Source organism: Enhydra lutris, unplaced genomic scaffold, assembly GCF_002288905.1.
Source record: "Enhydra lutris kenyoni isolate GAN:26980312 unplaced genomic scaffold, ASM228890v2 scaffoldscaffold24, whole genome shotgun sequence".
Classification (NCBI taxonomy): Eukaryota; Metazoa; Chordata; class Mammalia; order Carnivora; family Mustelidae; genus Enhydra; species Enhydra lutris.
In genome coordinates, this window is record NW_019154108.1 from 1,652,079 (window position 1) to 1,678,803 (window position 26,725).

At 42.3% G+C, this 26,725-nt stretch overlaps 2 protein-coding genes across 3 annotated transcripts in view; one reads left to right on the forward strand and one right to left on the reverse strand.

Moving 5' to 3' along the window:
• Positions 1-896, reverse strand: part of LOC111150876 (NME/NM23 family member 7) — a 272,144-nt gene extending 271,248 nt beyond the window's left edge. The window contains exon 1 of the mRNA XM_022508544.1: positions 807-896. Coding sequence (XP_022364252.1) covers positions 807-809 — 3 coding nt within the window. The 5' untranslated portion in view covers positions 810-896. The remainder of the gene's footprint in view (positions 1-806) is intronic.
• A 404-nt stretch (positions 897-1,300) lies between these two features.
• Positions 1,301-22,545, forward strand: LOC111150897 (basic leucine zipper nuclear factor 1). 2 transcript variants are annotated; one of them, XM_022508581.1, is made up of 8 exons: positions 1,321-1,375; positions 2,366-2,439; positions 9,312-9,751; positions 11,303-11,502; positions 13,618-13,746; positions 16,187-16,406; positions 18,860-18,952; positions 21,270-22,545. In XM_022508581.1, the coding sequence occupies exons 2-8, from the start codon at positions 2,409-2,411 to the stop codon at positions 21,453-21,455; spliced, it is 1,299 nt and encodes a 432-aa protein (XP_022364289.1). In that variant the 5' UTR covers positions 1,321-1,375; positions 2,366-2,408; the 3' UTR covers positions 21,456-22,545. The 2 variants fall into 2 exon arrangements, with proteins under 2 accessions (XP_022364290.1, XP_022364289.1); XM_022508582.1 differs by lacking the exon at positions 18,860-18,952 and having other exon boundaries at positions 1,301-1,375.
• Positions 22,546-26,725: the final 4,180 nt, after the last annotated feature.

The following is a 26,725-nucleotide window of genomic DNA, read 5'->3' on the forward strand; positions in this document are numbered from 1 at the left end:
GAATGAAGGGCGGGGAGGGGCTCCGTTGCTCTGACCTCCGACCAGAGTCATCTTTCCATCCCCCCGTCCGCTACTGGTAAGCGGCTGAAAGATTGGCCAGTTCAGTGAGTTAACTAGAACCCGGTGCTCTCAAACAAGCGCGTGAATTCAAATCACCTACAGGCTTGTTTAAAATGCAAATGCCAAGCCCCATTCCTACGGATTCCGAATTTCTGGGGGTGTGGCTGAAGCCAGGGAATGTTCCAGAAGCTCTCCCAAAAGCTCGTCAGGGCGCTCCTGTTCAAAAGCACCTGCCGATAAGGTAATCAGCTCTAGACGAGAACTGATGCCAGTGCAGCTCCTACCTCAGGGCCCTGGGGCGGGGTGTGGAGCAGGGCACCCGCCGCACGAGGGCACCCGCCCCGCGAGGGCACCCGCCGCACGACCCAGGGAGATTCGGGCCGGTGTCGGCACAGCGCACGCACCGCACATCGTCTCGGATTCGGCGCGGCGAGGGGCGCTGAGAACTTGAAAAATGCGACGATGAAACACAAACACTTAAAATGCTCGCCTCGGGGTGTCAGAGCCAGGGGTCGCGCCACACCTCCCGCTCCTTGGCTCCAGGGTCCCCGCAGGACCGAAGTGACATTCAGGGCGCTGCACGGCACCGGGAGGGAAGGAAACTGCGGAACCAGCCCCTGCAAGGGAGAAGCTAGAGCGGACGTGGAAGAAACCGGGGTGCCTCCGAGCGTCCCTCCGCCCCAGAACCTGGGACGCGGAGCCACTAGGGCGCCGAAGCCGTCCTTCCGGCCCCGCCTGGAACTCACCATCGTCTCGGGCACGCAGCGCAGGCCAGCAGGGACCTCGGCCGCGGGCGGACGCCGCCTTCCCGAGGACGCCCAGTTACTCTGGCAACAGAGCCCCGCCCACTACCGGACGTGCGGCGCCGCCACCGCCCCGCCCCTTCGTTCCTAATGGCTGGGATGACTTGGAGCTCCGCCCACCGGGCCGGCCCCGCCCCTCCACGGCGTCACCCGGGGCGGCAGAACACTGCGCAGGTCTTTCTGGCGTCATCACTTAGGGTTGCTTGACAAGTGACCCGGAAGTTAAGCGCCCAGGCCGCCGGAGCTCCAGTCTCTATTTTCCGTCGGCGTCTGCCCATCTGCCACTCAGCGACGCCTCCCACCGTGCGTGCGGGGTTGCCCGAGTTTTGAGACCCCACAGAACGTATTTACCCTTCTCTTTCGGAAAACTATTCCGGAAACGAACCCCGGGGAACAGGATGTGGTTAGCCAAGAGCGCCGGAAGTCCGGAGGGCCGGGGCGGGGCGGCTTGGGCTGACCGAGAGTGGGCTAGGCCAGACCGGCGCGGAGCTCGCGACCCTCAGCTCGGAAGAGTAAGGAACGGGGCGAGGGGTCCGCGAGGCCGCCGGTGTGACGGCGGAGGGTGTGGGGAAGGCGCGCGGCCCGGCTTGCAGTTTGGTGCTCGGAGGCTGTGGATTTAGGGCAGGGGTGTCTGTGGAGACCCGGCCGGAGCTTCGGCTTCAGCAGAGCTGACAGGCCGGGCCGCGCCGTCGGGCGCTCCTCTCCCTCCGTCCCCTCTGCTCCGCTCCGCACCCTCCGCTCCCCTCCCTTCCCCTCTCCTCCCCGGGCCTGGGGCCTGAGGGCAGACCCCGCTGTGCGGGTGCGGGGCGGGTACGGGGCGGTGCGCCCGGGGCGCCGTGCCAGGGCTCCCTGCTTTTGCCCAGGCGCCCGCGGAGGCCTGTCCCCGGACGAGGAGGCGGGTAGTCCGCGAAGACCCTGTGCCGAGTCAGATCGGTTACTCTTACGGCGAAACCACTTGCGGCCGAACGCACAGCTCGGCGCGTTGGGGTCCCTGCCCCGGCGCGACCTCCCTTCTCACGGCCCCCGGGGACGCCTCGTCTGCGCTGGGAGACCGCGCACACTTTTCTGAAAACTTGTATTTCTTGGGAATCCTGAGTGTTTGTATCCGTGTGTCTAAACGCAAACGGGAGCTCCTCTCTGATTCGGTGACCAAATCAGTGGCGGACACTAGCGTCGCTCCTGTCCCCGGAGAAAGTGATCACTTTAGTTCCTGTTGCTTATCAGGGACACGAAGCCCTGCAGGGACGTCCCTGCAGTTTCTCCGCCGAAATTCGGGACCCCTGTCTGCTCGCGTTCCCGGTGAGGCAGCGAAACGAACCGGAAAGCGAGCCGCCCCTAGTGTTTTGAGGCCTTTGTCAGCCTTCGCGGTGTCACCTGTGACATTGCATGTGAAACGCTGTGCACTAAGTGCGGAAACCAGCAGAACACTGTAACCTCTAACTTACAGGCACTTAGTGGATGTCTTTATATGGTATTAATTCTTTCATTGTATTCATTTTTAGGCTTTTTGTAGAAGTTTTGAGGTGCATTTTCACTGATTAAAAAATGACTACTCTTGAAAGTTTAGAAGCCAAAGGTAAGTGTTGTTTTTTTGATGATAATTGTACTTAAAACATGCAGTTTAGGACCATAGGATGAAGGCGATGTGAGCCAACTAACTCTCCTAGAGCTCCTGGGAACCATCTGTTTCAGGTTTCCTCTGCTGTTTTGTAATGCGGTGTTTACATCACCGTCCTCCTAGACGACCTGAATAGTAACCCCGGGGTTAGTGCTCATTACTCCTGTTAAACACTGTTAACATTTAGTGTAAAACCAAAGTCTTGCAGCTATATTTTCTATCCATTAGAAGATTAAGATTTCAGTAAACGATATTTTTAAAGATTTAAGTATGGACAAGTGAGGAGGTACAAAAGACTTCTTTATGGTGTTGGGTGGTTTTGCTTGGCCCGCAGTAACAAACCACCGCAAACTAACTTAAACAAGTGAAACTTACTGCCTCACAGTTCTGGAGACTACAAGTCTGATATCAAGATGCTGGCAGGGCCGTGTTCCCTCTGAAAGCACTAGGGAAGGATCTATTCCAGGCCCCTCTCCTAGTTTCTGGGGGTTTGCTGGCATTTTTGGTATTCCTTTTTTTTTTTTTTAAGATTTTATTTATTTGAGTGAGCATGTGAGCATGGGGGGTGGGGTGGTGAGCAGAGGAAAATGAGCAGAGAGAGAGGGAGAAGCAGAATCCCCGCTCAGCACGGAGCCCAGTGCCCAGTCCCTGGGATCATGACCTGAGCGGAACACAGACGTTAACCAGCTGAGCCATGCAGGCTCCCCAGTTTTTGGTATTCCTTAGCTTGTACATGCATCGCCCTGATCTCTGCCTTTATGTTTACATGGCCTTCTCCCTGTGTTTGTGTCTCTGTACACATTCTTCCTTTTTTATAAGGACATCAGTCGTACTGGATTAGGGCCCACCCTACTCCAGTATGAGCTCATGTTAACTAATCCTTCTCTAGTGACCCTATTTCCAATTAAAGCCGCATTCTGAGGTATGGAGGTTGAGGACTTTAACATGAGTATTTGCACCGGGGGGACACAATTCAACTCCTGATACTTGCTAACTAGTCTTACTTTCTCGTTCTCTACATTTCATATGTTGATCATTCCCATCTTTTGAAATACTTTTCCTTAATTTCCATGATACCACTCTTGTTTTCAGCCCTTCACTGTCCAGTGTAGTAGCCACATGTGGCTATTTGAGTTTAAATGAGTATTTTTAAAAATTAAAAATTCAGTTCCTCAAAGTCACCCCAAGCATGTCTCAAGTGCTCATTAGCCACATGTGGCTGGTAGCTATTGCATTAGGAAGTGCAGATATAAAACATTCCCATCACTGTAGAAAGTTCTACTGGACACCACTGCTCTAGCAACATCTTCTGTTTCTTTTTCATCCTCCTCCTGGTTCATCTTTTAAATATTAATATGTTTCAGCCCTCTTTCTCTTCTGCTCTCGGGGCTTCAGTAATTATCTGTAATAACAACTTCCAAATCTGTCTGTAACCCAGATCTCTTCCCTTGTGATTCAGACTCTTACAGCTTACTGACCATGTTCACATAGGCGCTGGTAACGGTATTATTAGCATGTCCCACAGTGAGGGCTCCTGACTTGGGTGGAGTGAGTTCTGGAGGTTGGGGCTGTCAGTGAAATGGGAAACTACTTTCCAGAAGCCAGCTTTGCAGCAAATACACCTCCAACAGCAAACTCTTTAAAAGGGATTTAAATCAGGACAGCCGAGTTGCTCAGTACATTAAGCATCTGCCTTCAGCTAGGGTCACGATCCCAGGGTCCTGGGATGGAGCCCAAACCCTGCATCAGCTCCCTGCTCAGTGGGGAGTCTGTTTCTCCCTCTGCCCTTCTTCTCGTGTTTGAGTTCCCTCTCTCTTTCTCAAATAAATAAATAAAATCTTGCTAAAAGGAGGGGTATATTTAAATCTGTTTAGGAAGCAAAGAAGAAAAGATCCTGCCAATAAATGTTTAATTGAATTTATTCAGCTGTGTGAATAGCATTTCAGAGTCACCAGAAAGCTTTTATAGTATTCAAATAAGCAAACCAAAGAGCGTAATGAAAGTAATAAACTGGGGGTTAATGAAAAGTAAAGCAATTAAATGGTTACTAAGGTGAAAGTCACCAGCATGGTGCTTGGCAAAAAACAAAACCTAAATACAATATTATCATTAGTGATTGAAAGTTAGTTATTGCAAGGCCTCTGTGAAAGTAATTGTCTTTTATTTGTTATTACCTGTTTGTAATGAGGATTAGAGTTATAAAGCACTTTCACATACATTATTTCATTTGATCTTAATTTTGCAGTGAGGTACGTAATTCAGCTGTTAGTCCTCTTTTTGTTTAACATTAGCCATTGTTAGTGAACGATAGCTCCATGGACTGCATGGCCTAACACCAGGTGTACTTACCATGGTTGACATCTGTCATTTGCCTGCGCTTCCTATAACTGCCTCACAAGAAAAGCAACATTGGTTTATAGCAACAGAACTTCTTCTCAGTGGACATTTGAGCAAAACTGTCACCATGGGAGGGGTGCGCAGTTGCTGCTAGGACTTCATTGAATGGGAAACATGTAATAAAGAGAAAAATTCAAAAATGAGGGTTTGAATCCTGAAAGTTCTTGAGAGCAAGATTAAAATTACAGGTATTATAAGTCAGACCGTTTAGTGAAAGTAAACTAACTAGGGAAAGCTGAGACATTTAAATATTTAGAATCACATAAAATAGCCTAACTTTAACACTCTTTCTGTGGAATAACAGGTATTAGGTGAAGAAGGAATCCCTGGGTAGATAAATATGGGAAATTCTGGACTAAAGGAGGGAGTACATCATGGGACTCCCAGAGCCTCTAGCACACTAATGCACACTGTGAAGCGGCAGAGCAAGGGAGTGCTCAGCCCCGTCCCCACTCGCTTCACCAGGGAACTCTTTACTTGTGGAGCCTCTGACAGAAGGAATGTTTAGATTCCGTGTCAGTGAACGTGGGCCTAACTTTTAAGTCCATTGTCTTTAACATGATTTCTAATTTAATAGTAACTAAACCTTACTAAGTAGTAACTAAATCTTACTAAATGCTGACCTTTAAAAGAATACTGTTTTCACCAACGGGTGGCTCGGTCGGTTAAGCGTCTGCCTTAAGCTCAGGTCATGATCCCAGGGTCCTGGGATTGATCCCCTTATTGGCCTCCTTGCTCAGTGGGGAGCGTGCTTCTCCCTCTCCCCTCTGCCCCATGTTCTATCTCAACTAAGTAAATAAAATCTTTATACACACACACACACACATATATATATATAGATTGATTGATTGATTGATTGAAAATTACTGAGTGACAGTCCCTAAACTGTTTCACTGTTTGCTAGCTGAATCTGTGTATATTCTGAAAAGTTTGTCAGACTATAACTGAGTTAGGAATTAATGCTCTGGTGTAGAGGGAAAACAAGGTGAGCAGTTTTTAAATGAGTTAGTAGATGTTAAAATGAAATCTCACTAGCATATGAACATTGATAAACTTCAGAAAGCACTTAGTCTTCTGTTCTAAGCACCATTTCATTAAGCAAATAATATAGAGATTGGGAGGCAGACCCTGTCTGGTGGAGCTCCCAACAGTCCAGTCTGTGAGAAAAACAGGTTATATTAAAACACTCTGATACTTGCATTGTTCTGAAAGCACTGAGGGATGAGAGGAGAGTAAGGGTAAGTGATCTGCCCAAAGTCACACAATGTGTGGCAAATAGGACCTAAGGTATTTTGACCCAGTCTAGTGTTCTTTCTACTGCACCTTCCAATGGACTTGGAGTATCTGTCTTCTGAGATTTGCAGTTTTATTTAAAAAAAAAAAAAAAAAGGGACGCCTGGTTGGCTCAGTGGGTTAAGCCGCTGCCTTCGGCTCAGGTCATGATCCCAGCGTCCTGGGATCGAGTCCCACATCGGGCTCCTTGCTCAGCAGGGAGCCTGCTTCTCCCTCTGCCTCTGCCTGCCACTTTATCTGCTTGTGCTCACTCTTGCTCTCTCTCTCTCTCTCTCTCTCTGACAAATAAATAAATAAATAAAATCTTTTAAAAAAAAAAAAGGAGAAATATTTCTTTAATGACAGACTATAAAATCCTATTCTTTTTTTTTTTTTTTTAAGACTTTATTTGACAGACAGAGATCACAAGTAGACAGAGAAGCAGGCAGAGAGAGAGGATGAAGCAGGTTCCCCGCGGAGCAGAGAGCCCGATGCGACGCTCAGTCTCAGGACCCTGGGACCATGACCTGAGCTGAAAGCAGAGGCTTTAACCCACTGAGCCACCCAGGCGCTCCAAAATCCTATTCTTTTTGCCTCAGTATTCTAGAGCAAGGGTTGGCTAGTCATGGCCCTCAGCCTCCTGAGAATACTTAGAGATCAGTTTGGTGATGGGAAGCATTGAATCCCACTTAAGCAAAGGGTTTATCCCAAACAAAAAAGAATTCTGTGCTTCTCATTATTAGACCTATATTACAAAAAAACAACAAAAAAGATTTACTCAATTTCTTATTTGAGTTTCGCCTTTGAAAATGATTTTTTTTCTTCTTTGTGTAAGTACCTGTCTCTTACCCTCAATTTTGCCTCATGGTCGGCAGAGCCTAAAATATTTATCTGACCCTTTATGGGGAAACTTTCCCCACTCCTGTTACAGAGTATCATTTGTTCTTTCCCTGCATTTCAGTAATCTTTGGGGAAGGCAGAAGAATGAGCCATAAACCTGAGACACATTTCGTTCTTTGATAACTGATCACAAGTAGAAGTGCTGTTGATGTAATCGCAGAATTGTTCTATTGGTTCCCTTCAAAGAGTGGGGAATGGGGGCTGATGTTTTGCTCTACTCACACCACTCTTAATTGTGGAGCTGGTACCACGGATCATCGCTTTCCCCGGAGAGACCAACTGCTCCCAAGTGTGTCCCGGGCTGTGCTTAGTCTGTATGTAATAAAGGTTTCTGCGTGTGTCATAAGGGAAACAGAACGATGACCAGTTAGTGACCCGGTGAGAAGATGGAAAGCCGGGACTCCCACTCCCCGCCTGGCCTGCGCGCGTTAGCCAGAAGCGCAGTGACTCCCGAGTTGAGTTGCGACAGCTGCCATGGCATGTGTTGTGCAGCTGTCGCGCCCGTAAGTGCTTGAGTAAGTAACGGTGGTTGATGTAGAAAGTCAGGAGTAAACCGAGGCTGAACCAAGTTGATGGAATCGCTTCACTGGCATTTTATGATGTATTTTCTTTGGGAAGAGGTTTCTTTCCAATACCTGTCAATGTTCCTTTGCCTTTTAACCCACTGAGCCACCCAGGCATCCCGTTCCTTTGCCTTTTAAATTTCGCAGTGTCTACTTGATTTGTTCTTGAATCTCCACTACCTAAAATTCCGACTCAGCAGTGTTGTGATTTGCCTAAAATTCCTGTTTAGTCACCGCCGGGCATCACGCCTGCTTCTTACTTCTTCGGCTTCAGTGGACCTGAGTGGTCTGGCTCCAGTTTGTCCTTTTGTTGTTTTTTTAATTAATCTGTAGTTAATTCATGATTCAGCATCACTTTGTAAATGACAGAATGTCTTAGTGACAGAATTAAATTTGCTTTAGATAGAGTTAGAATTTTTTAAAAAGCAGATTTCAAGAACATGGGAGCAGGCCTATGTTAGGGTCCGTGATCAAAGAATGAGATTGATTAAAGCAAAAATCAAACAAAGCTTTATTTCACGCCAAGCATCAAAAGTCAAACTGACCGGTCAGGGCTGTCTCTTACGAAAAGGTGACGACGATGACCCTGGCAAGTCCGCTCCCAACGTGGCTGCTCTGGATAAGGCCTTTCTGTGGATGAGGCCGCTCTGGACAAGGCCACTCCCAGGACGAGGCCGCAGCTGATGAGGTCGCTCCTCAGGGCTGCTCCCCAGAAAGGCTGCTCCCCGGACAAGGGCTGCTCCGGCGAGGCAGCTCCTTGGACAAGGCTGCTCACAAAAAGAGGCCACTCTGGAGGAAGCCTCTTTCCTGACGATGCTGCCTCCCACAGGGCTGCTCACCGAGGAAGCCTCTTTCCAGATGAAGCCGCTCCCCGGAATGGCGCAGGTCCAGCGAGGCTGCGGCTCAGGGTATCGAGGCCGCTCCTGGCAGCGAGGCCGTTCGCAGCGAGGTTGCTGTTGTCTAGGCCGTTCCCCGCTGTGTGTCAGCGGGGCCGCTGGCGTCTCAGCTGCTGCGAGAGTGCTGGGGCCGCCGGCGTGCTGGGACCGCTGGCGTCGGGACCACTGGTGTCTGGAGCGCGGGCGTCTCAGCTGCTGCGGGAGTGCTGGGGGCTCCGCTGCCGGAGCCGCGGTGTGGGCGGGGCTGCAGGCGTCGGAGCTCAGGGCCGCTGGCAGCTCGTCTAGCTCTGACAAGAACTGTCACACTCTCACAGCTCTCACAAGAGCTGTCACAGCTCTCTTTCTTCTGCTCCCACCAACTCTCCTTCTGCTGCTCCCGCCGCTCCCCTCTCTGCTGCTCCTGCCGACTCTTCTGCTGCCGCTGGGTAAAGAAAGGCTTCCCTTAGGAACCCATACTCCAGTGTGCCAAGTGCTCGATCTTCCTGCATCTTCTCCTGCCACAGTCGTGGAGCACAGCTGGTACTATCCCCACTTCCCAGAATGTGAAGTAGAGATCCGCGGAGGTTCGGTTGTTTACCCAGGATCATACTAGGAAGTAGAAGTCAAGAGCAAAACCATTTACCTAAGGAAGTTCAAGCCTTTTTCCATCTTTTATTGACACCTGTTTTGTTTTAACTTTTACTATGAATTTTTTGTATTCTTTTTAGTTCCAGTAATTCTGAATGTAGGGTAAAGTATGTCTTGGCATTTTCCTTGGCATTTCTTCTTAGCAAGTAGCTTGTGTTTTCTTTCCCTTTCATAGTCACCCTTACTCCAGCCCCAGTCCGAGGAGCAGGAGATGGCATGGAAACTGAGGAGCCGTCTAAGTCTGTTGAAGTGACCTCTGGAGTCCCGCCCGTAAGGCATCACATCCTTCAGAATCCACGGAAGAAAGCAGTTCCAGGCGAGAGCCCAGGAGTCCTTCAGCTCGGGAAGATTCTCACTGAAAAAGCAGTGGAAGTTGAAGCCATAAGAATATTAGTTCCCAAAGCTGCTATAACCCATGACATCCCCAGCAAGAATGCAAAGGTGAAGTCTCGGGGACATCATAGGGGAGAGCTCCTTGGTCAGTCAGAGGGAACTGTAGAACCCAGAAAGGAACTATCGGAGGTTAAGAATCTACTGGAGAAGTTCAAGAACTCTGAAAGGAGGTTACTGCAGGACAAAGAGGGTCTTTCAAACCAGCTCAGAGTACAGACAGAGGTAAGAACAAGTAGCTTTAGTCATCACTGCTCTTTACACCTGGACCTTCTGAGCACACATGTCAGAAAACTGTATTTCCTCTTGGAATAACCTCTGTTTTGGCTTGTCATTTCTCTAAAAAGTTTCCTCTTAAATTTCTCTTTTTCCCTCAGCCCCGCTAGTAGAACTAGTATATGTCGGGAACTTGTCCTCTAAAATTGAAGATGGGTGTGCGTGGTGCTTCGGACAAGACCACCTCTAAGGTGTAAAGGAAGTCATAGTTATACAATTCCAGGCCAAGTTAGACTTTGAAGTTGTCTAGTTAACAATTCCTCTTTTAAGGATCCATAAGTTCCAAGTATTTTTGCTTATGCAGACATCATAGTTGGGATAAAGGGAACGGTTGGGAAAGCATTGGTATCTTCATTGTAAATGGAAAAGGATCTGTAGTGCTTGGCTGGGTTTCTTTCAGCTCTACATGTTGGTGAACATTGCCTCACTCCTCACCCTTCGTTTCTTTGTCAGACCCTTCATCTTTTTGCTAGATGTTATCTTTATAAGTGACACTATAGTTAGTGGTTCTCATCCAAATAGGTCTTTAATATTTCTTAAGTAACTAACTTCTAAATATAAAAATGGTGTATATTTATTTGTGATTGTTTTAGAAAATACAAAAAATGAGAATAGTACCACCTATCATTGTACCGTCTAGCTATAAATGCATAATTATACACATTGAGTTCATTTTTGCCCTTTTTAATATTTTCCTGTGTCACAGAATATTCTATTACAGTACCACCTTTAATACCAACAGTGTTCTTCTGTTGCTGCACCATATATCAATACCTATTATTGGACATTTACGTTTTAATTTTCACATTTTAGATAAAGTAAAAAAACATGCTTATAGATAGCCTAAATTGCTTCCTTTGCTTAAATTCTTGAACACCTGTGGCACAGGGGTGTGTGGGTGGCTCAGTCGGTTAAGCATTGGACTCTTGATTTCAGCTCAGGTCATGGTCTCAGGGCTGTGACATTGAGCCCCACATCAGGCTCCACCATCGCTGTGGAGGCTGCTTCAGATTCTCACTTTCCTTCTCCCTCTGCCCCTCCCTGCTCATACTCTCCTTCTCTCTCTCTCTCTTAAAAAAAGAAAAAAAAAAAAAAATCCTGTGGCCCAAAGAAATTAATTTTTAAACACCGAAATAGATTTAAAAACACTAAAACATTCTCCGTCATATTCTTTGGCAAAATTTATTGGTTTGGTTTTCTAATTTTTTGCCTTCAGGTGTTGACTGGAAGCAGGTTGTAACTTTGGTGATAATGGTTGGTACTCTTACTAGAAGAGGCTCCGTTTGTAATCCCATGGACTATAAGATATAAATATGCAGACAGACAGATAGATGGCTTATATAGATTATGAAACTTAAATAGGTAATATTGCTTTTTGATACACACTTTAAGTAATGGAGGTCCATCTACACGAAGCACGGTTTCTTTTTTTTTCATTTTGCTACATTAAAGTCACGGACATTACTTTAAGCTGGTTGTAACGGTCATATTTTCTCCTAGGTCAATCGAGAGTTAAAGAAGTTGCTAGTGGCTTCCGTTGGAGACGATCTTCAGTACCATTTTGAACGTCTAGCCCGTGAGAAAAACCAGCTTATTTTAGAAAATGAAGCCCTAGGTCAAAACACAGCTCAACTTTCTGAACAGCTGGAACGTATGTCAATACAGTGTGACGTATGGCGGAGTAAATTCCTTGCAAGCAGGTATTTTCTGTTTTAAATAATATTTCATTTCCTAGGGGCGCCTGGGTGGCTCAGTGGGTTGAAGCCTCTGCCTTCGGCTCAGGTCATGATCCCAGCGTCCTGGGATGGAGCCCCGCATCGTGCTCTCTGCTCCGCAGGGAGCCTGCTTCCTCTTCTCTCTCTGCCTGCCTCTCTGCCTACTTGTGATCTATGTCTGTCAAATAAATAAATAAAATCTTTAAAAAAAAAAAAAATTTCATTTCCTAGCTTTTTCTCTATCAGATTTTTTACCATAACCCAAATAAGTAAATGGTAGTGTGAGAATTTGGGACTCCGATTGTCAAAGTATTTCATGTATTTATAAGTGTGTATGGGCTGTCACAGAGTCTCCCTAAATGAAAAAGTGATATCATCAGATTCTCCCTCATTCCAGAATTCCAGGTTACTCCTCTATAGTAGAAATCACTACTACTACAATGTTTAAGAAAATTAAACTCAGACCTCTTATAAATAAAATAAATAAAAACCTCCCACAAAAAACGATTTCCCCCGCTTCTATCTGGAAAACTCAAACATTGTTTCTCTTCCATGCTCTGTTCTCATAGCTCTTTTAACTGTATTAACTATACATGAGAGCTTCCCAACCTTTTTCTGTACATGCACAAATGGGAAATAAAATTATTTGTATGGTGTAATAGATGCGGCTACTCTCCCCAACAGAGTTGTGAAAGCCCCATTGCCCTTCCCTAGGCCCGTGGGTACACTGGTCGTTGGGAAACTGTATATATTGTGATTTGGGGTCTGTTTATCCCCTTCCTTCCAGCTCTGACTGGAGAACAGAGTCTGGGTATTATCCATCTTTGTATTTCCAGCGCTTAGCCACATGCTTCGCGCATAGTTTAGTAACTGTGGATTTAAGTTCTAGAGATTTCTTACATAACACCAAATGTTTCCAGGCTGAACTTTAAGAATCATGATTGTGATGAATAAATTTATAGGAAAGTATTTCTTCATATCTTAATGTCTGTGATACTTTCCAGTAATTCATTGCTCTCTTATAAAGTCTTTGTTTTCTAATTATGCTTATATAGGATGGATGTGGAGAAAGGAATGTACTGTTTATTGACTTAGAATGAAAGTTCGTGCTCATTGAACACATTAATAGGCAAATCGTGCATGTGTCATACACATTATTGCAAATGTAACTTTCTTAACATCCTTGTCAGTGCTGATAGTAACATTCTAAGGGCAATAAAACTTAAACTCACCTTTAACAATATTTTAACCAATTTAATCTTTGGTCAGTAATCACTGTGGTCTGAGACTTCAATTTTATTTTTAAGATTTTCAGCTGAATAAGCATACTTTAAAACTTTGCATCAGTTCTGTTAATAGAGAACTGGTAAAATAAATTTTGGAACATCCAATCAGAAGAAAACATGAAGCTCTTGTTTTTTGAAAAAAGAGATAACTCTATATGTGCTAATATAAAAAAACACGATTATTAGATGAAAAAACAAGGCATAGAAAATTTTGTATTAAATAATCCCATTTTTGTAAATAAAATGGGTATACTTATTTTTAACATACACATTTATGTTGATGTATCCATAAATTTTTTTTCTGGAGAAATTCATAAGAAACTTTATTGGTATTTTGTGACTGATAAAAGAAGGATGGGGATGTGGGACAGGAGGAAAGACTTACTTTCCCTTTTACATAAGACTTTATTATTTAATATTTTTCTAAGGACAAGAAGGTAACTGAGTGATAAGAAAGCAACTCTTTTTTGCTTCCTCTAAAATTTCCTGTATTTAAAAACATTTAATTAATATTAATTTTTTCAATATTTGATCCATCTAGAGTAAGATTGAGGTACATTCTAGAAGTCACTCTATAGGAAAGTTAAATAACTTTACCTTTGTCATTTTGTAAACAAATATTTTTAAAATCCCTTCAATATGTTCTAAGTTCATAAATATTTTAAATACCTTTTAGTGAAGATTTAAAAACAGAGAAGTAACTTGACTGTGTTCAGTCTTCTATGTAAGCTTTTGAAAATTAAGGTAATATAGTAACTTCTTTACAGTGTATTATCGTCAAAGAATTTATATGTGATATTTCCATCTTTTCCAGGGTGATGGCAGATGAGTTAACCAATTCCAGAGCAGGTTTGCAGCGTCAAAATCGCGATGCCCAGAGTGCTATTCAAGATCTCCTGAGCGAGCGGGAGCAGTTTCGTCAGGAAATGATAGCTACTCAGAAGTATAGCATTTGTTTACATTCCGAACTCTTCTTTCTCTTGCAACTTTCGTTATTATTATAGTTCTTCAGTGTTTCTACATTTAATAACTTTTATTGAGCATATTTTTCAAATAGCATTTTAAAATAGATGCCCAGGGAGGGAAGAAGACTAAAAAAATAAGGCTACATGCTTCTTACATTCTTAATTGAGAGAGAATTAATTATAGCTATAATAGGAAAAATCTCTGGGTTTAAAAGTAGTTTTTGGTTATTGTTATAGCAGTTTTGTATAATTTTTGGTAGAAGCCATAAAGTACACCTATCTTTCCTTTGGAAGGAGATCTTTTTAAGGACTATTCTGCAGTATTAGAGTTTACTTTTATGTGCTCTGGAACTATCAAATTTGATGGTCTTCCTTAAAAGTACTTTGTACTTCTGTACATAGATCTTCCGCAACTTACAATGGGGTTGCGACCCAATAAACTCATTGTAAGTTGAAAATGTCGTAAGTCAAAAATTAATTCAATACACCTAACCCACTGAACATCATGGCTTAACCTAGCCTACCTTCAGCATGCTCCGTATGATAGCCCGAACTTGGGCAAAACCATCTAATACACAGCCCAGTCTGTCAGTGTTGCGCATCTCTGTAATTGACCGAGTGCTGAAAGTGTGCAACAGAACGGCTCTGTGGGTACAAAACTCTTGTACCGGTTGTTTGCCCTCGTTACCATGTAGCTCAGTAGGCACTATGGCTCACTTCCACTCCCCAGCAACAGGAGAAAAATGGGTGTTCATGTTGCTAGACAAGAAATAGGTGAAAATTCAAAGTACAATTTTTATTAAATGTTAATCACTTTCACACATCACTAGTCAAAAAATCATCAAACCATCACAAGTCAAGGACTATAATTGATGTATTATAAATCAAATCAGTAAGTAGAAGAAATCATGGGAAATTATAAGAATGAAAACATAATACAGACGGCCTTTGAACAATAATACAAGGATTGGGGAGGCTGACCCCCTATACAGCTGAAAATCCTTGTATAACTTTTGACTCCCCAAAAAACGTACCTACTTACTACTCTTGACCACAAGTCTTACCGATAATATAAATAGTTGGTTAACACATATTTTATATGTTCTACCTATTGTATACTGCGTTTTTGGAATAAAGTAAGCTAGAGAAAGTAAATTGTTACTAAAATCATGAGGAAGAGAAAAAATAAAATCATAAGGAAGAGAAAATCCATCTGCAGTACTATACTGTATCTATCGAAAAAATTGGCCTTTAAGTGAACCCACATAGTTCAAACCCATGTTGGTCAAGGGTAAACTGTTTTTCAAAATATCAGATTTCATGGGCGGCAACTAAAGGAGTGTTTAGAGGGAAATTTATAGCTTTAAATGCTCATTGTAGAAAAGAAGAAAGGTTCTGTTGGTAATATAAGCTTCCTCTTTAAGAAATGCAAAGAGCAAATTAAGCAGACAAAAGAAAATAATAATAATGGGAGCAGAAATAAATAGCCAAATGCTAGTTCTTTGAAGAGATAAATTTAAGAAACCTCTAAGCAGTATGATCAGGGAAAAAAATAAATAAAACCACATTACCAGTATCAGGAATGAGGAAGGGGGTATATTACCTAGATTCTATAGACATAAAAAGATGATAAGGGGATATTATGAACAACTCTGTACAGAGTCCTTAGAAGACACTAAACTACCACAGGGTACTCAAGGTGTATAGCCTGAATAGCCCTAATCAATTCAAGTGATTGAATTTTTAGTTAAAAACCTTCCAGTAAAGAAAACTCCAGGCATAAATGGATTTACTGAAGCAAACAACTACGGAAGAAATAAAGCCAAATTTACACAAACTCTTCTAGAAAACGGGAGAAGGGGAATAATTTCCAACTGACTTTATGTGGCAGCATTATCTTGATACCACAACCAGAGATAGTAGAAGAAAGCTACAGACAGCATTTCCAATGAACATAGATGTGAAAGTCCTAATAATATATAAAAAGAATGTATATATTACATATCATGGCCAAGTACATTTTATCCTACAATTTGTAAGTTGGTTTATCAAGTGGAAATCCATTAATGTAACTCATTAAAAAACAAGTGACAGACTCAAGTCCATCAATAGTCCTAGCACTGCTAGGTGAGTGTACTAACATATTTTACCTGTACTAACATATGGCAACTAAAAAACTGGGGCAGTTCGGAAGTACGTTTGCTGAATGACTTCCAGATAATTACCTGATAAATACATAAATGCTTCCTGTAGTCTTATTTTACCAGAATTCCCAGTTTAGTGACCTCTGAGAAAAAGATACAGGAGATAGTACTATGTGATTTCAGAAGAATTTCAGGTTTCTCATTTATTGAGTATTCTTGATTTTCATGTTTTATCCTCTTATTAATATTCAGTGTTCCTGTGTGTTCTGTGCAGATTATTGGAGGAGCTCCTGGTGTCCTTGCAGTGGGGAAGAGAGCAAACTTACTATCCTAGTACACAGCCTTACACCACAGCAGAACTAGCATTAACAAATCACAAGTTGGCAAAAGCAGTAAATGCTCATCTTCTGGGAAATGTTGGCACTAACAGTCAAAAAAAGATACCATCAACGGTTGAATTCTGCAGCACCCCAGCAGAAAAGATGGCTGAAACGGTAAAATATTTCTATTTTGTGGACTGTGGAACTTCTAACACTGTCCTCTTACTGAAAAGTGGTAGTTAAATTGCAAAGTGCTGGGCATTAGGAGTTAGGAATTATGGGATCTAAACCCAATTGGATCTAAACTTGATTCTCATGCTAATGACCTTATGATTTTGAAGAAAATTATTTCTTCCTCTGTGCTTCAGTTCCTGAAACATTTTTACTCCGTCCTTAAGGAGCAAATATAGTTGTTTTGAAAGGGCTTGTCTTTTAGCTACTGAATCACTGAGAATCTTATACTTGAGTTAATAGTGATATGAAAACTAGGGTAGAATTTTTTTTTTTTTTAAGATTTTATTTATTTATTTGACAGAGATCACAAGCAGGCAGAGAGGCAGGCAGAGAGAGAGGAGGAAGCAGGCTCCCTGCGGAACAGAGAGCCAGATGCGGGGCTCGATCGCAGGACCCCGGGATCATGACCCGAGCTGAAGGCAGATGCTTCAACCCACTGAGCCACCCAGGCGCCCCTAGGGTAGAATTTTTAATTCAGCAATCATGAGTAGATAATAGATTACTTCTGACATCAGAAATTATTTGCTAATACCCATATATAGATATGAATGTGCCAAAAACTGCAGCATCAAATAGTGCATCCCTGATACCTACAGTCCTGGGTGAATTCAGGGTTCATGCCTATGAGCTGTCAAATACTATGGTTTCCCAGTTCTGCCAGCAGAGCCAAGGTCACTTCCATACATTTCGGGATCTGACTCCTATCTCCTATCTTAGGCCTTGTCTTTAACCAGAACTGTTCCACTTTTAAAATCCGCTCAGCACCTCTCTCCATGATCTGTACTCTCAACCTTTTTTCCAGCCGATTCTTTATTCTGATTACCCCTGTGATCACATAATTTTCATTCCCTTGATCCCTGCATTTTTTTCTTCATCTCATCTGCTCACTCTCCTGGCTTCTTTTCCTGCCATAGCTTGCCTGGATTTCATTCTTGGGTGTCTTTTTTTCCCTTATCATCCTTCTCTCGGGTACCCTGAGAACTCTAGTCCTTAGTTCAGCTGCCTGCCTTTTTTGTTTCTGCACTTGTCAAGCAGTGACCTCACATTCAGCGGATGACTTTGGTTCCTAGTTCACAGAAAAAGAAGGCAGAGGCAGGAAATTTCTTAAAGGTCCCACTTGATAACTAGAAGCCTACCTTTATGGCAGCCAGTCTTAAATACATTTCTGTCACTGGAAGAGATGTCCCTCTCCAAAGCACAGCTCCCCTCCAGGCTCAGCAGGCCTCTCCAGATCATCCCTTCTGTCTGTCGGCTCTTTCGTCTTTGGCTTATCACACACCCAAGTGTCTTCACCCAGAAAAGAAAAATCTTCCATTATCATAAGTTCTCTGATAAGGTCTTATCACCTTTATAGGCGAGAACCTTGGACAAACTGTGCACACTTGTGTGTACTCCCATGCAAGCCGTTCTGCAAGTCCTGCCGTCACTTACCCAGTAGCTTCTAGCTCCACTGTTCTCGAATTGTGTGCGAATAAAGCTCATGAATGTTTAAATACTTTGTTACCATAATCTCTGTACCAGCACTCCTGCCTTGATATCCCCTTGACTTCTGTGACCTTCTACCTTCTTGGTTCTCTCATATGCCCCCTCAGATTTCTTCTTCATCAACTTTTTTCCTCCTCTATGTGTTGATGTTCCGTAGAAATTTGCTCGCCATGCTTTCCAGACTCGCTGAGTTTCTGCAGCACGGTACACAGCCAGCTCCTCCCCTTTTCTGACCATTCTTTTTCAGAATTTGGCAGGGGGCAAGGCATCCTCCTTTGGGCCCCACTCTTGAGCCTTTCCTCTCATAACAGACTTCCTAGATTCTCTAGGGACTGTCCTAGTCCCATAGTTTTATGCTTGGGGCTTCTTCAACAGAGACATTTTTTTTCTGGGTTTAAGAGACACACCCAGCAAGACATCTCCATAGACACATCTCAGATAGCTGAAAATAGGACAACCTCTTCTCTCCTCGCTTTTGTATCTGTTATTTCCCCTCCCCTGAGAAAGAAGAACAAGAACCCACTTCTCCTCTACTCCCTATCGTGGTAAAATAGACCACTGTATAGATGTTTTGAGGACTTCATAATAACATGTATAAAATAACGTGTGTAAAGCTCATAGCAGATTCCAGTATATTAGTAATTTCTCAGTAAATGGTAGATACCATTCTTATTTTCTTCATCCCCATAATCTTGTTGGTTTTACTAATCCTGTTGGATCCTTCTAATTTAGCCTCTCTTCCAAGTGTGAAACCTGCCCTCCATCCTTAATTACTGCCTAGCCTCCTCACCAGTACTGACCCCTTGCTGTTTAGCTGCCTCCAGACCATCCTCTACTGCCAGTTATTTTTAAAATGCCAGTCCAAAAAAAGAAAGGAAAAATCCCCTTGTGTTGGTACTCCTGTTCAGACAGATCCCGTCCTCCCTCATTCTGGACTCTCCGTTCTTTCACATTGCATAGAAAGCTTTTCAAAAATCGTTATTGCATCCCCTCTTGTCAAGGTGACGAGCCAGGTGTCCCCACGCCCTGCTCTTCAAACCCCAGCAGCATCAACCACTTTTCACTGCACACACGTGCCATTGTATCTCAAGCCTCTGTTCCTACTTCTGCCGACCGCCCTCCCAGCACCTCCCTGCCTTTAAGCAGCAGCCCTGCCCGCATCTCACTGGCAAGCTTAGATGGTCCTTCCCCAGGCTTCCACTCTGTTGTAGCTCTTCACCGTGTCACGGTAATTACTGGATTCTCCCGCTCTCCCCCGACTGTAAGCCCCTTAAGGGTGAGGACTGTATCTTGTGTTTCCTCAAGGTCTGGCACAGTAATTCTTTACAGGTAGTAGGTGCTCTGCTGTGTACATAATGAATCGGGACCCCAGAACTGGGACCCAGAACTACGCCCGTTGTCTCCACACTCTGTTCTTGTTGGGAAACCGTGTCCTTGCCTCCTCAGTGCTGCTGGTAGCCTGCGGTGTAACTGACTGCCCCACCTTCCTCGAACACTCCCTTCTCTCGGCTTGCATAGCTGCACACCCTCCTGGCCCTTCTCTTCTCTGACCCTTCTGTTTTACCGTGTGTGTGCTACTGTGTATCCTCAGGGCTTGGCCTCAAATCCCCTTTTCCTAATCCTTTATCCAGTCTAACTGTCCTCTTAGTTAACGACTGACAGAGCCTGTCAGCCCCATCACTTCAAGGTTGTCCTTTCTTAGCCGGCTTACTGCAATCATCCCCTCCTTTGTCCGTCGTGTGTCCCCCCCCCCCCCCCCCCGACTGCTTTTAATGCCGGCCCTTGCCCCTGTCTTCCAGCACGTACAGCACGATTTCCCAGAAAGGCACCCTGCTTAAACCTTCCCCATCACCTCCAAGCTAAAATCTAGAAACCTCTCTGTCTCCTTCTACTGTATTCCTTTGGTATTTTGTTTCTCTCTCTACAGTCATAGAACCTAATAGCATATAGGGAGTATTTCCATACTTTTATTTTCCCTTCCAAATTTATAAGCAACTTTAAGCCCATCATCTTTGTCTCCTAGCACCCAACCACATTTTACAAAAATAGATCTCAAAAATTCAGTGGAAAAAAACAGCAATACATTTGAAAAGTAGAGGTCCTAAAATAGAACACTGCCAGGACGTTCTTAAATTAACAATAGCTCTTTGGGCATGGTAGTAACTTAGAAGGAAAAAACACTGCTGGACGACATGAGAGTGAGAGAAACAGCCATATCTAGCCATATCTGGAAGCTCCTGACATAGGGCATCGACTTACTTTAAAAAAAGAGAAAGTTCTTTCCACCACTGCTTTTCACAGTTCCTTTCCAACTGCAGTGCCTACCTCAATTGCCCCATAACCCATCCACCTCATGTGAGGATCGCTGGGAGAGTATAAACATGAGATACAGGAGCTTTGAGCAAGCATGTTACCTTTGCCCTTAATTGGAAAGCTTTTCCCAACGCAACCCAGGATTTCAACCCAAATCCTCCTGTTGTGGGTCTCAGTAAAGGAAACAGCCGAACGAGTCATAGCAGAATTAGGAGAGCCTGGTGTCCATGAAATCCAAGAAACAGGAACATGATTGTTAGCATAAAAGATGGCATATACATTAGAAATAGAGAAATGAAAAGCTATTGATTTTACAAGTAAATGATTAAAAACTGCTCATCTTCTGGGAAATGTTGGCACTAACAGTCAAAAAAAGATACCATCAACGGTTGAATTCTGCAGCACCCCAGCTGAAATAGCATTTCATTAGAAGAATGCAGAATCCTGATTCTAGACAGTTGAATGAAAGGTCATAGAGGAGAGATTGTGGGTGCTTTTTGGTTAAGGATTAAAAATTGACATCACTTGGGGACACCTGGGTGGCTCGGTTGGTTAAGCAGCTGCTTTCAGCTCAGGTCATGATCCCAGCATCCTGCGATCAAGTCCCACATCGGGCTCCTTGCTCAGCAGGGAGCCTGCTTCTCCCTCTGCCTCTGCCTGCCACTCTGCCTGTGCTCACTCTGACAAATAAATAAAATCTTAAAAAAAAAAAAATTGACATCACTTAAGGTAGAATGGATATAACCATATTTTTTCTGTGTTTTCATACTTTTTCCACCAGTATCCATAAAGAACATTAATTTCATCATTTTTGGAAAATAGGTAACCTAGGTGATAATTAGACATCATTATTAAATTTAGAGCTTTCTGGAAAAGCTATAAGTTCCCTAACCAATCACATTCATCACTCCGATGTTATTTTTTTGTGGTAGTTACATATAAATGAAATGGGGCTTTAGAGGTAGTTCTACGTCAATATCTGACATTACTTCTTATTTTCCTTAGGTTCTACGCATTTTGGATCCAGTTACCTGTACGGAAAGCTCACCTGATAATCCTTTTTCTGAGTCTTCACCAACTGCCTTACTTGCTACAAAGAAAAATATTGGACGATTTCATCCCTATACTAGATATGAAAATATAACTTTCAATTGCTGCCATCACTGCCAGGGAGAACTTATTGTCCTTTAATACAACAAGACAGCACTCGCTTCTTACCCAAGAGTCATTATTATTTGGGAGCTGGAGTCTTACAGTGATGTCACTTTCTATCTCAGTACTGGATATCCCCAGCGATGTTTCATGTATTGGACCACATATTACCCTTTCTTAATAAATACCTCAGGGTAAGAAAAGAGTGAAACTGTGTAGATATATTTAAAGTAGATGATACTTTCCTGACATCCATGATGCTTTTCCTAAAGGATCCTGAAAGAAGATCCTATCTTTATTTTAGGCCCTAAGTTACATCCTGCCATGTGTTTAAGATGAGCAGATTTCACTGTTAACTCTAATGCAGGGTGGCTCATATGCAGCTACACCCATTCGCTTACTGTTGTCTGTGGTTGCCGGGCTTGGGTTTTTTTGGGCACCACAGCAGAACTGAACAGAGGCAACAGGGCTTGTGTGGCTGCAAAACCTAAAATCTCCTATCTGGCCCTTGACAGGAGAATTTTTCTGGCCCCCACTGGCAGGGGGATGGGTGGAGAGCGTGTCCATTCCCTTTTTGGGGATTTATTTTGGACTACAAAGGCTGCTTATGGAAATACTATGGGTGAAGGGACTAATATTTTAAAATTAAATGCTATATGTTAGGAAAATTAGAATTATTTTATAGCCACATTAGCAAGTGTTTGAGTAAAACATATTCTCGTGTTGGTTTTGTGTGGGGAATTCCATAGTTTGGATGTGACTTGACATATATAATAATAGATTTTACTGAGCTCATTTTGACAAATGCAACACAATAGGACTATCCAATTTGATATATAATGTAGAAAGAGGATCTTTCTAGAACATTGTACAAACTCAAGATGCAATCCATCATTAATTTATATTAATATATGTTATTATTTATGATGGACCATCATAAAACACCCTTTTATAAGCCTGTAAAAATATCCACAATATGTTTATACCAAATTACCCTATATTAGGTACAGAATCGACTATCAAAAGAGAAGTCTTCTAAAGACAAATCTGGTGAAATAACATTTTAATGTCAATGATTTTTTTGTCTGATTCATCTGAGTTATACTTTGAAATGGCAATAAATTTCTCTACATTCTTTATTTTGAATATTGATTTAATGTGCTTTTCAAGTCTTTGTCTAACTTACACTATTTATAATTGATTCGTCAGCCTTCCTTTAGGTTTACTTAGTATAAACCTTAGAAGAAAATATAGAGGAAAATCTTCATGACCTTGGACTTGGCACTGATTTCTTGGATATGGCACTGGAAGCACAGCCAACAAAATAAAACATAGATAAACTGATTTTCATCCAAATTAAAAACATTTGTACATCAAAGGAAACTATCCATAGAATGAAAAGGCAACCTACAAAATGGGAGAGAATATTTGCAAATTATATGGTTTATAAGGGTCGCGTATCTAGAATAAAGGATCTGTAACTCGGCAACCAAAAAACGTGAAAAGAATATGGAAAGAAATTTCTCTAAGATACCCAAAATGCCAATAAGCATATGAAAATACTCTCCACATCACTAATCCTTAAGGAAATGCAAACTGCTATCACTTCATGCTCATTACAATGGCTGTGATCAAGGAAGGAAAATGAGTGTTCATAAGGATATAGAATTGGAACCCTTGTGCATTCCTGGTGGGAATGTAAAATGGTTCAACCACTGTCAGAGACAGTGTTGGAGCTCCTCAAAAAATTAAACATACAGGGCACCCCAGTAGCTCAGTCGTTGAGCGTCTGCCTTCAGCTCAGGTCATGATCCCAGCATCCTGGATCGAGTCCCACATGGGGCTCCCTGCTGGGTGGGGAGCCTGCTTCTCCCTCTCCAGCTCCCCTGTGCTTGTGTTCTCTCTCACATCTGTCATAAATAAGTAAAATCTAAAAAAAATTAAACATACGATTACCATATGATTCAGCAATTCCACTTCTACGTAGATACCCAATAGAATTGAAAGCAAGGACCCAAAAATATTTTTATACCAGTGTTCACAGCAACATAGGAGTCAAAAGGTGGAAGTAACAAGGCATCCTTTGATGGATGAATGGATAAACAAAATGCATCCACATGCAATGGAGTATCAGCCTTAAAAAGGGCTGAAAGTCTGATTATGCTACAGCATAAATGAACCTTCAATACATTACACTAAATGAAATAAGTTGCAAACAAAAGGGCAAAGAAGTAGGTACATGAAATAACCATAGTGACAAAGAATAGTGGTTATAGGGGTCAAGGGAAGGCTGAATGGAAAGTTTGGGGTTTTGGGTTTTTTGTTTTGTTTTGTTTTGTTTTTTTTAAGATTATTTGTCAGCACAAGCAGTGGGGAGCAGTAGGCAGAGGGAGAGGCAGGGTCTCTACTGAGCAAGGAGCTTGATGTGGGACTCAATTCCAGGACCCTGGGATCATGACCTGAGCTGAAGGCAGATGCTTAACTGACTGAGCCACCCAGGTGTCCCCAGAATAGAGAGTTCTTAATGGATACAGACTTCCCATTGGGATGAGGATAATTCTGCAATTGGAAAGGGGTGATGGTGGTACAGTATGAATGTACTTAATGCCACTTAATTATACACTTAAATATTGGTCAAGATGGGAAAAAAAGGTCAAAATGTTCAGTTTTATATATATATATATGTTATATAATCACACACAAAAAATTTTGCATACACTCTTAACCACAAACTAATGGCACACTTCTGCAATGGTTGGTTTAAGAGTGTCAATAATAGTAATAATAAATAGTTAGCTAAACAAAACTAAAAAGATCTCAAATCAACAACCTGACATTATACCATAGGGACCTAGAATAAAAGAGCATACTAAGCCCAAAGCTAGCAGAAGGAAGGAAATCAAAATCAGAGCAGAGAGAAAATAAAGAACAGAACAGTATCAAAGAAATCAAAAGTTGGTTCTTTGGAAAGATCCACAAAATTGACAATCCTACAGCCAGACTGACTAAAAAAAAAAAAGATGTGAATAACAAAAATCAGAAATGAAAGGAAATTATTACCAACCTTAAAAGGGAAAAAAAGGAATAATTGTACTTAATAATTTTAACAAATATACTAGATGAAATGGACAAAAATCCCTAGAAATACACAAATTAGCAAAACTGACTCAAGAAGAAACAGAAAATGTGAACAGGCCTATAACAAAGAGATTAAATCAGTAATAAAAAAAAAACTTTGCAATACCATATATTCTTAAGAATATAGACAAAAAAATTCCTAACAAATTACTAGCAAACAGCAATAGTATAGAAAAAGGGTTATACGGGACGCCTGGGTGGCTCAGTTGGTTAAGCGGCTGCCTTCGGCTCAGGTCATGATCCCAGCGTCCTGGGATCGAGTCCCACATCGGGCTCCTTGCTCATCAGGGAGCCTGCTTCTCCCTCTGCCTCTGCCTGCCATTCTGTCTGCCTGTGCTTGCTCTCTCTCCCTCTCTCTCTCTCTGACAAATAAATAAATAAAATCTTAAAAAAAAAAAAAAAAGAAAAGAAAAAGGGTTATACTTCATGACCACGTGGTATTTCTAACAGGAATGCAAGGGTAGTTCAACATAAGAAAATCAATGGAATACACGCACACACACAGAACAAAAAAGGAAAACAATGTGATCATTTCACCTGATACAGGAAGAGCATTTGATAAAATCCAACACCCATTTATGATAAAAACACTCAGAAAGGGGTGCCTGACCAGCTCAGTCATTAAGCATCTGTCTTCAGCTCAGGTCATGACCCCAGGGTCCTGGGATCAAGTCCCGCATCCAGCTCCCTGCTCGGCAGGGAGCCTGCTTCTCCTTGTCCTGCTTCCCCACCAGTGTTCCCTCTCGCTGTCTCTCTGTCAAATAAATAAATAAAACCTTTAAAAAAAAAAACACTCAGAAAAATAAGGGATCAAAGAATATGAAAAAGTAGAATAGAGGAATAAGAATAGAATTTCCTCAACTTCTTAAAGGGCGTTTATGAAAAACCCCACAGCTAACATCATCCTCAACAGTGAAAGACTAAAAAAGCTTTTCTCCCAAGATCAAGAACAAAATAAGAAGGCCCACTTTCACCACTACTATTCTACATTATACTGGAAATCTTAGCCAAAGTAATCAGTCAAGAAAGAAAAGGAATTGGGAAAGGAAGAAATAAAACCATCTCAATTTGCAGGTAATATTATCTTATATATAGAAAATTCCAAGGAATCTACAAAAACAAAACAAAACAAACAAAAAAAAACCTACTGCTGATAAAGCCAGCAAAGTTGCACAGTATATCAATGCACAAAATTCCTTTGTGTTTGATTCTGAATTTACAACCCAAAAGCAAATTAAGAAGATAATTCCATTTGCACTAGAATCCAAAAGAAGAAAATATCTGTGAATCAGTTTAACCAAAGAGGTGAAAGACCTGTCCAGTGAAACTGCAAAATTTTGTTGCACTAAATGAAAAGAAATCCTGTGTTATGGATTGGAAGACAATTGATTAAAACCGCAGTGCTACCCAAAACAATCTATAGATTCACTGCAATCTCTATCAAAATTCCAACAGCTTTTTTGGAAAAATTGTGGAATATTTAAATGTCAAATTGGTTCTCATTATTAAAGATAACCTTAAACAACACAAGACTAGTTAAATAATGAAAAGTTAAATGGTCTGGTGTGTGCTTAAAGTGCTATAAGAAGTCGAGACTGGATTGAGTAGCTCTGTTTTCTTCTTCAGGGTCAAGTGGTTAAAGGTACAAACAGCCAGCTGGCAAGAACCTTGTCCTTAAGGCTTTAACAGAACTCCTACATGATTCTCTAGTCTCTGTCATACTTGTCATGTTCGCCTTTGTTTTCCACCCTTTCAATGCTCATACGTATCAAGAATACCGTTCCTCTACACATCAGCCTCCCATATAAAGACTTCACAATATCTACCAAGGTTTATAAAGTTTATACTATGCCTAAAAGAAAGAATTTTGCAATTATACAGATCAGAGTCTTCGAGTAAACTGCTCCCTCTGTACTTTAGTTTCTTCATCTGCAACATAAGACCAATAGGGTTGTTATGAGGATTATGTCAGATTATTTATGTAAAGCACTTATAACATTACCATGCACATTATAAACTCTAATAAGAGCTAGTTAGTTTTGTAATAGAGCAAAACTGGATGCATAATTATTACTATTTTTTTAAAGAACACGAGAAAGTAAGGCTACCCTATTTCTTAGTTTGCCACAGTTACTCAAATTCAAAGTTGTCATAAATGGGATTTTGTATAA

Coding starts and splice junctions, on each gene's coding strand:
- LOC111150897 (XM_022508581.1), top strand. CDS start 2,409: ATGACTACTCTTGAAAGTTTAGAAGCCAAAG. Junction 2,440..9,311: donor TGAAAGTTTAGAAGCCAAAG/GTAAGTGTTGTT, acceptor TCCCTTTCATAG/TCACCCTTACTCCAGCCCCA. Junction 18,953..21,269: donor TTGCATCCCCTCTTGTCAAG/GTGACGAGCCAG, acceptor TATTTTCCTTAG/GTTCTACGCATTTTGGATCC.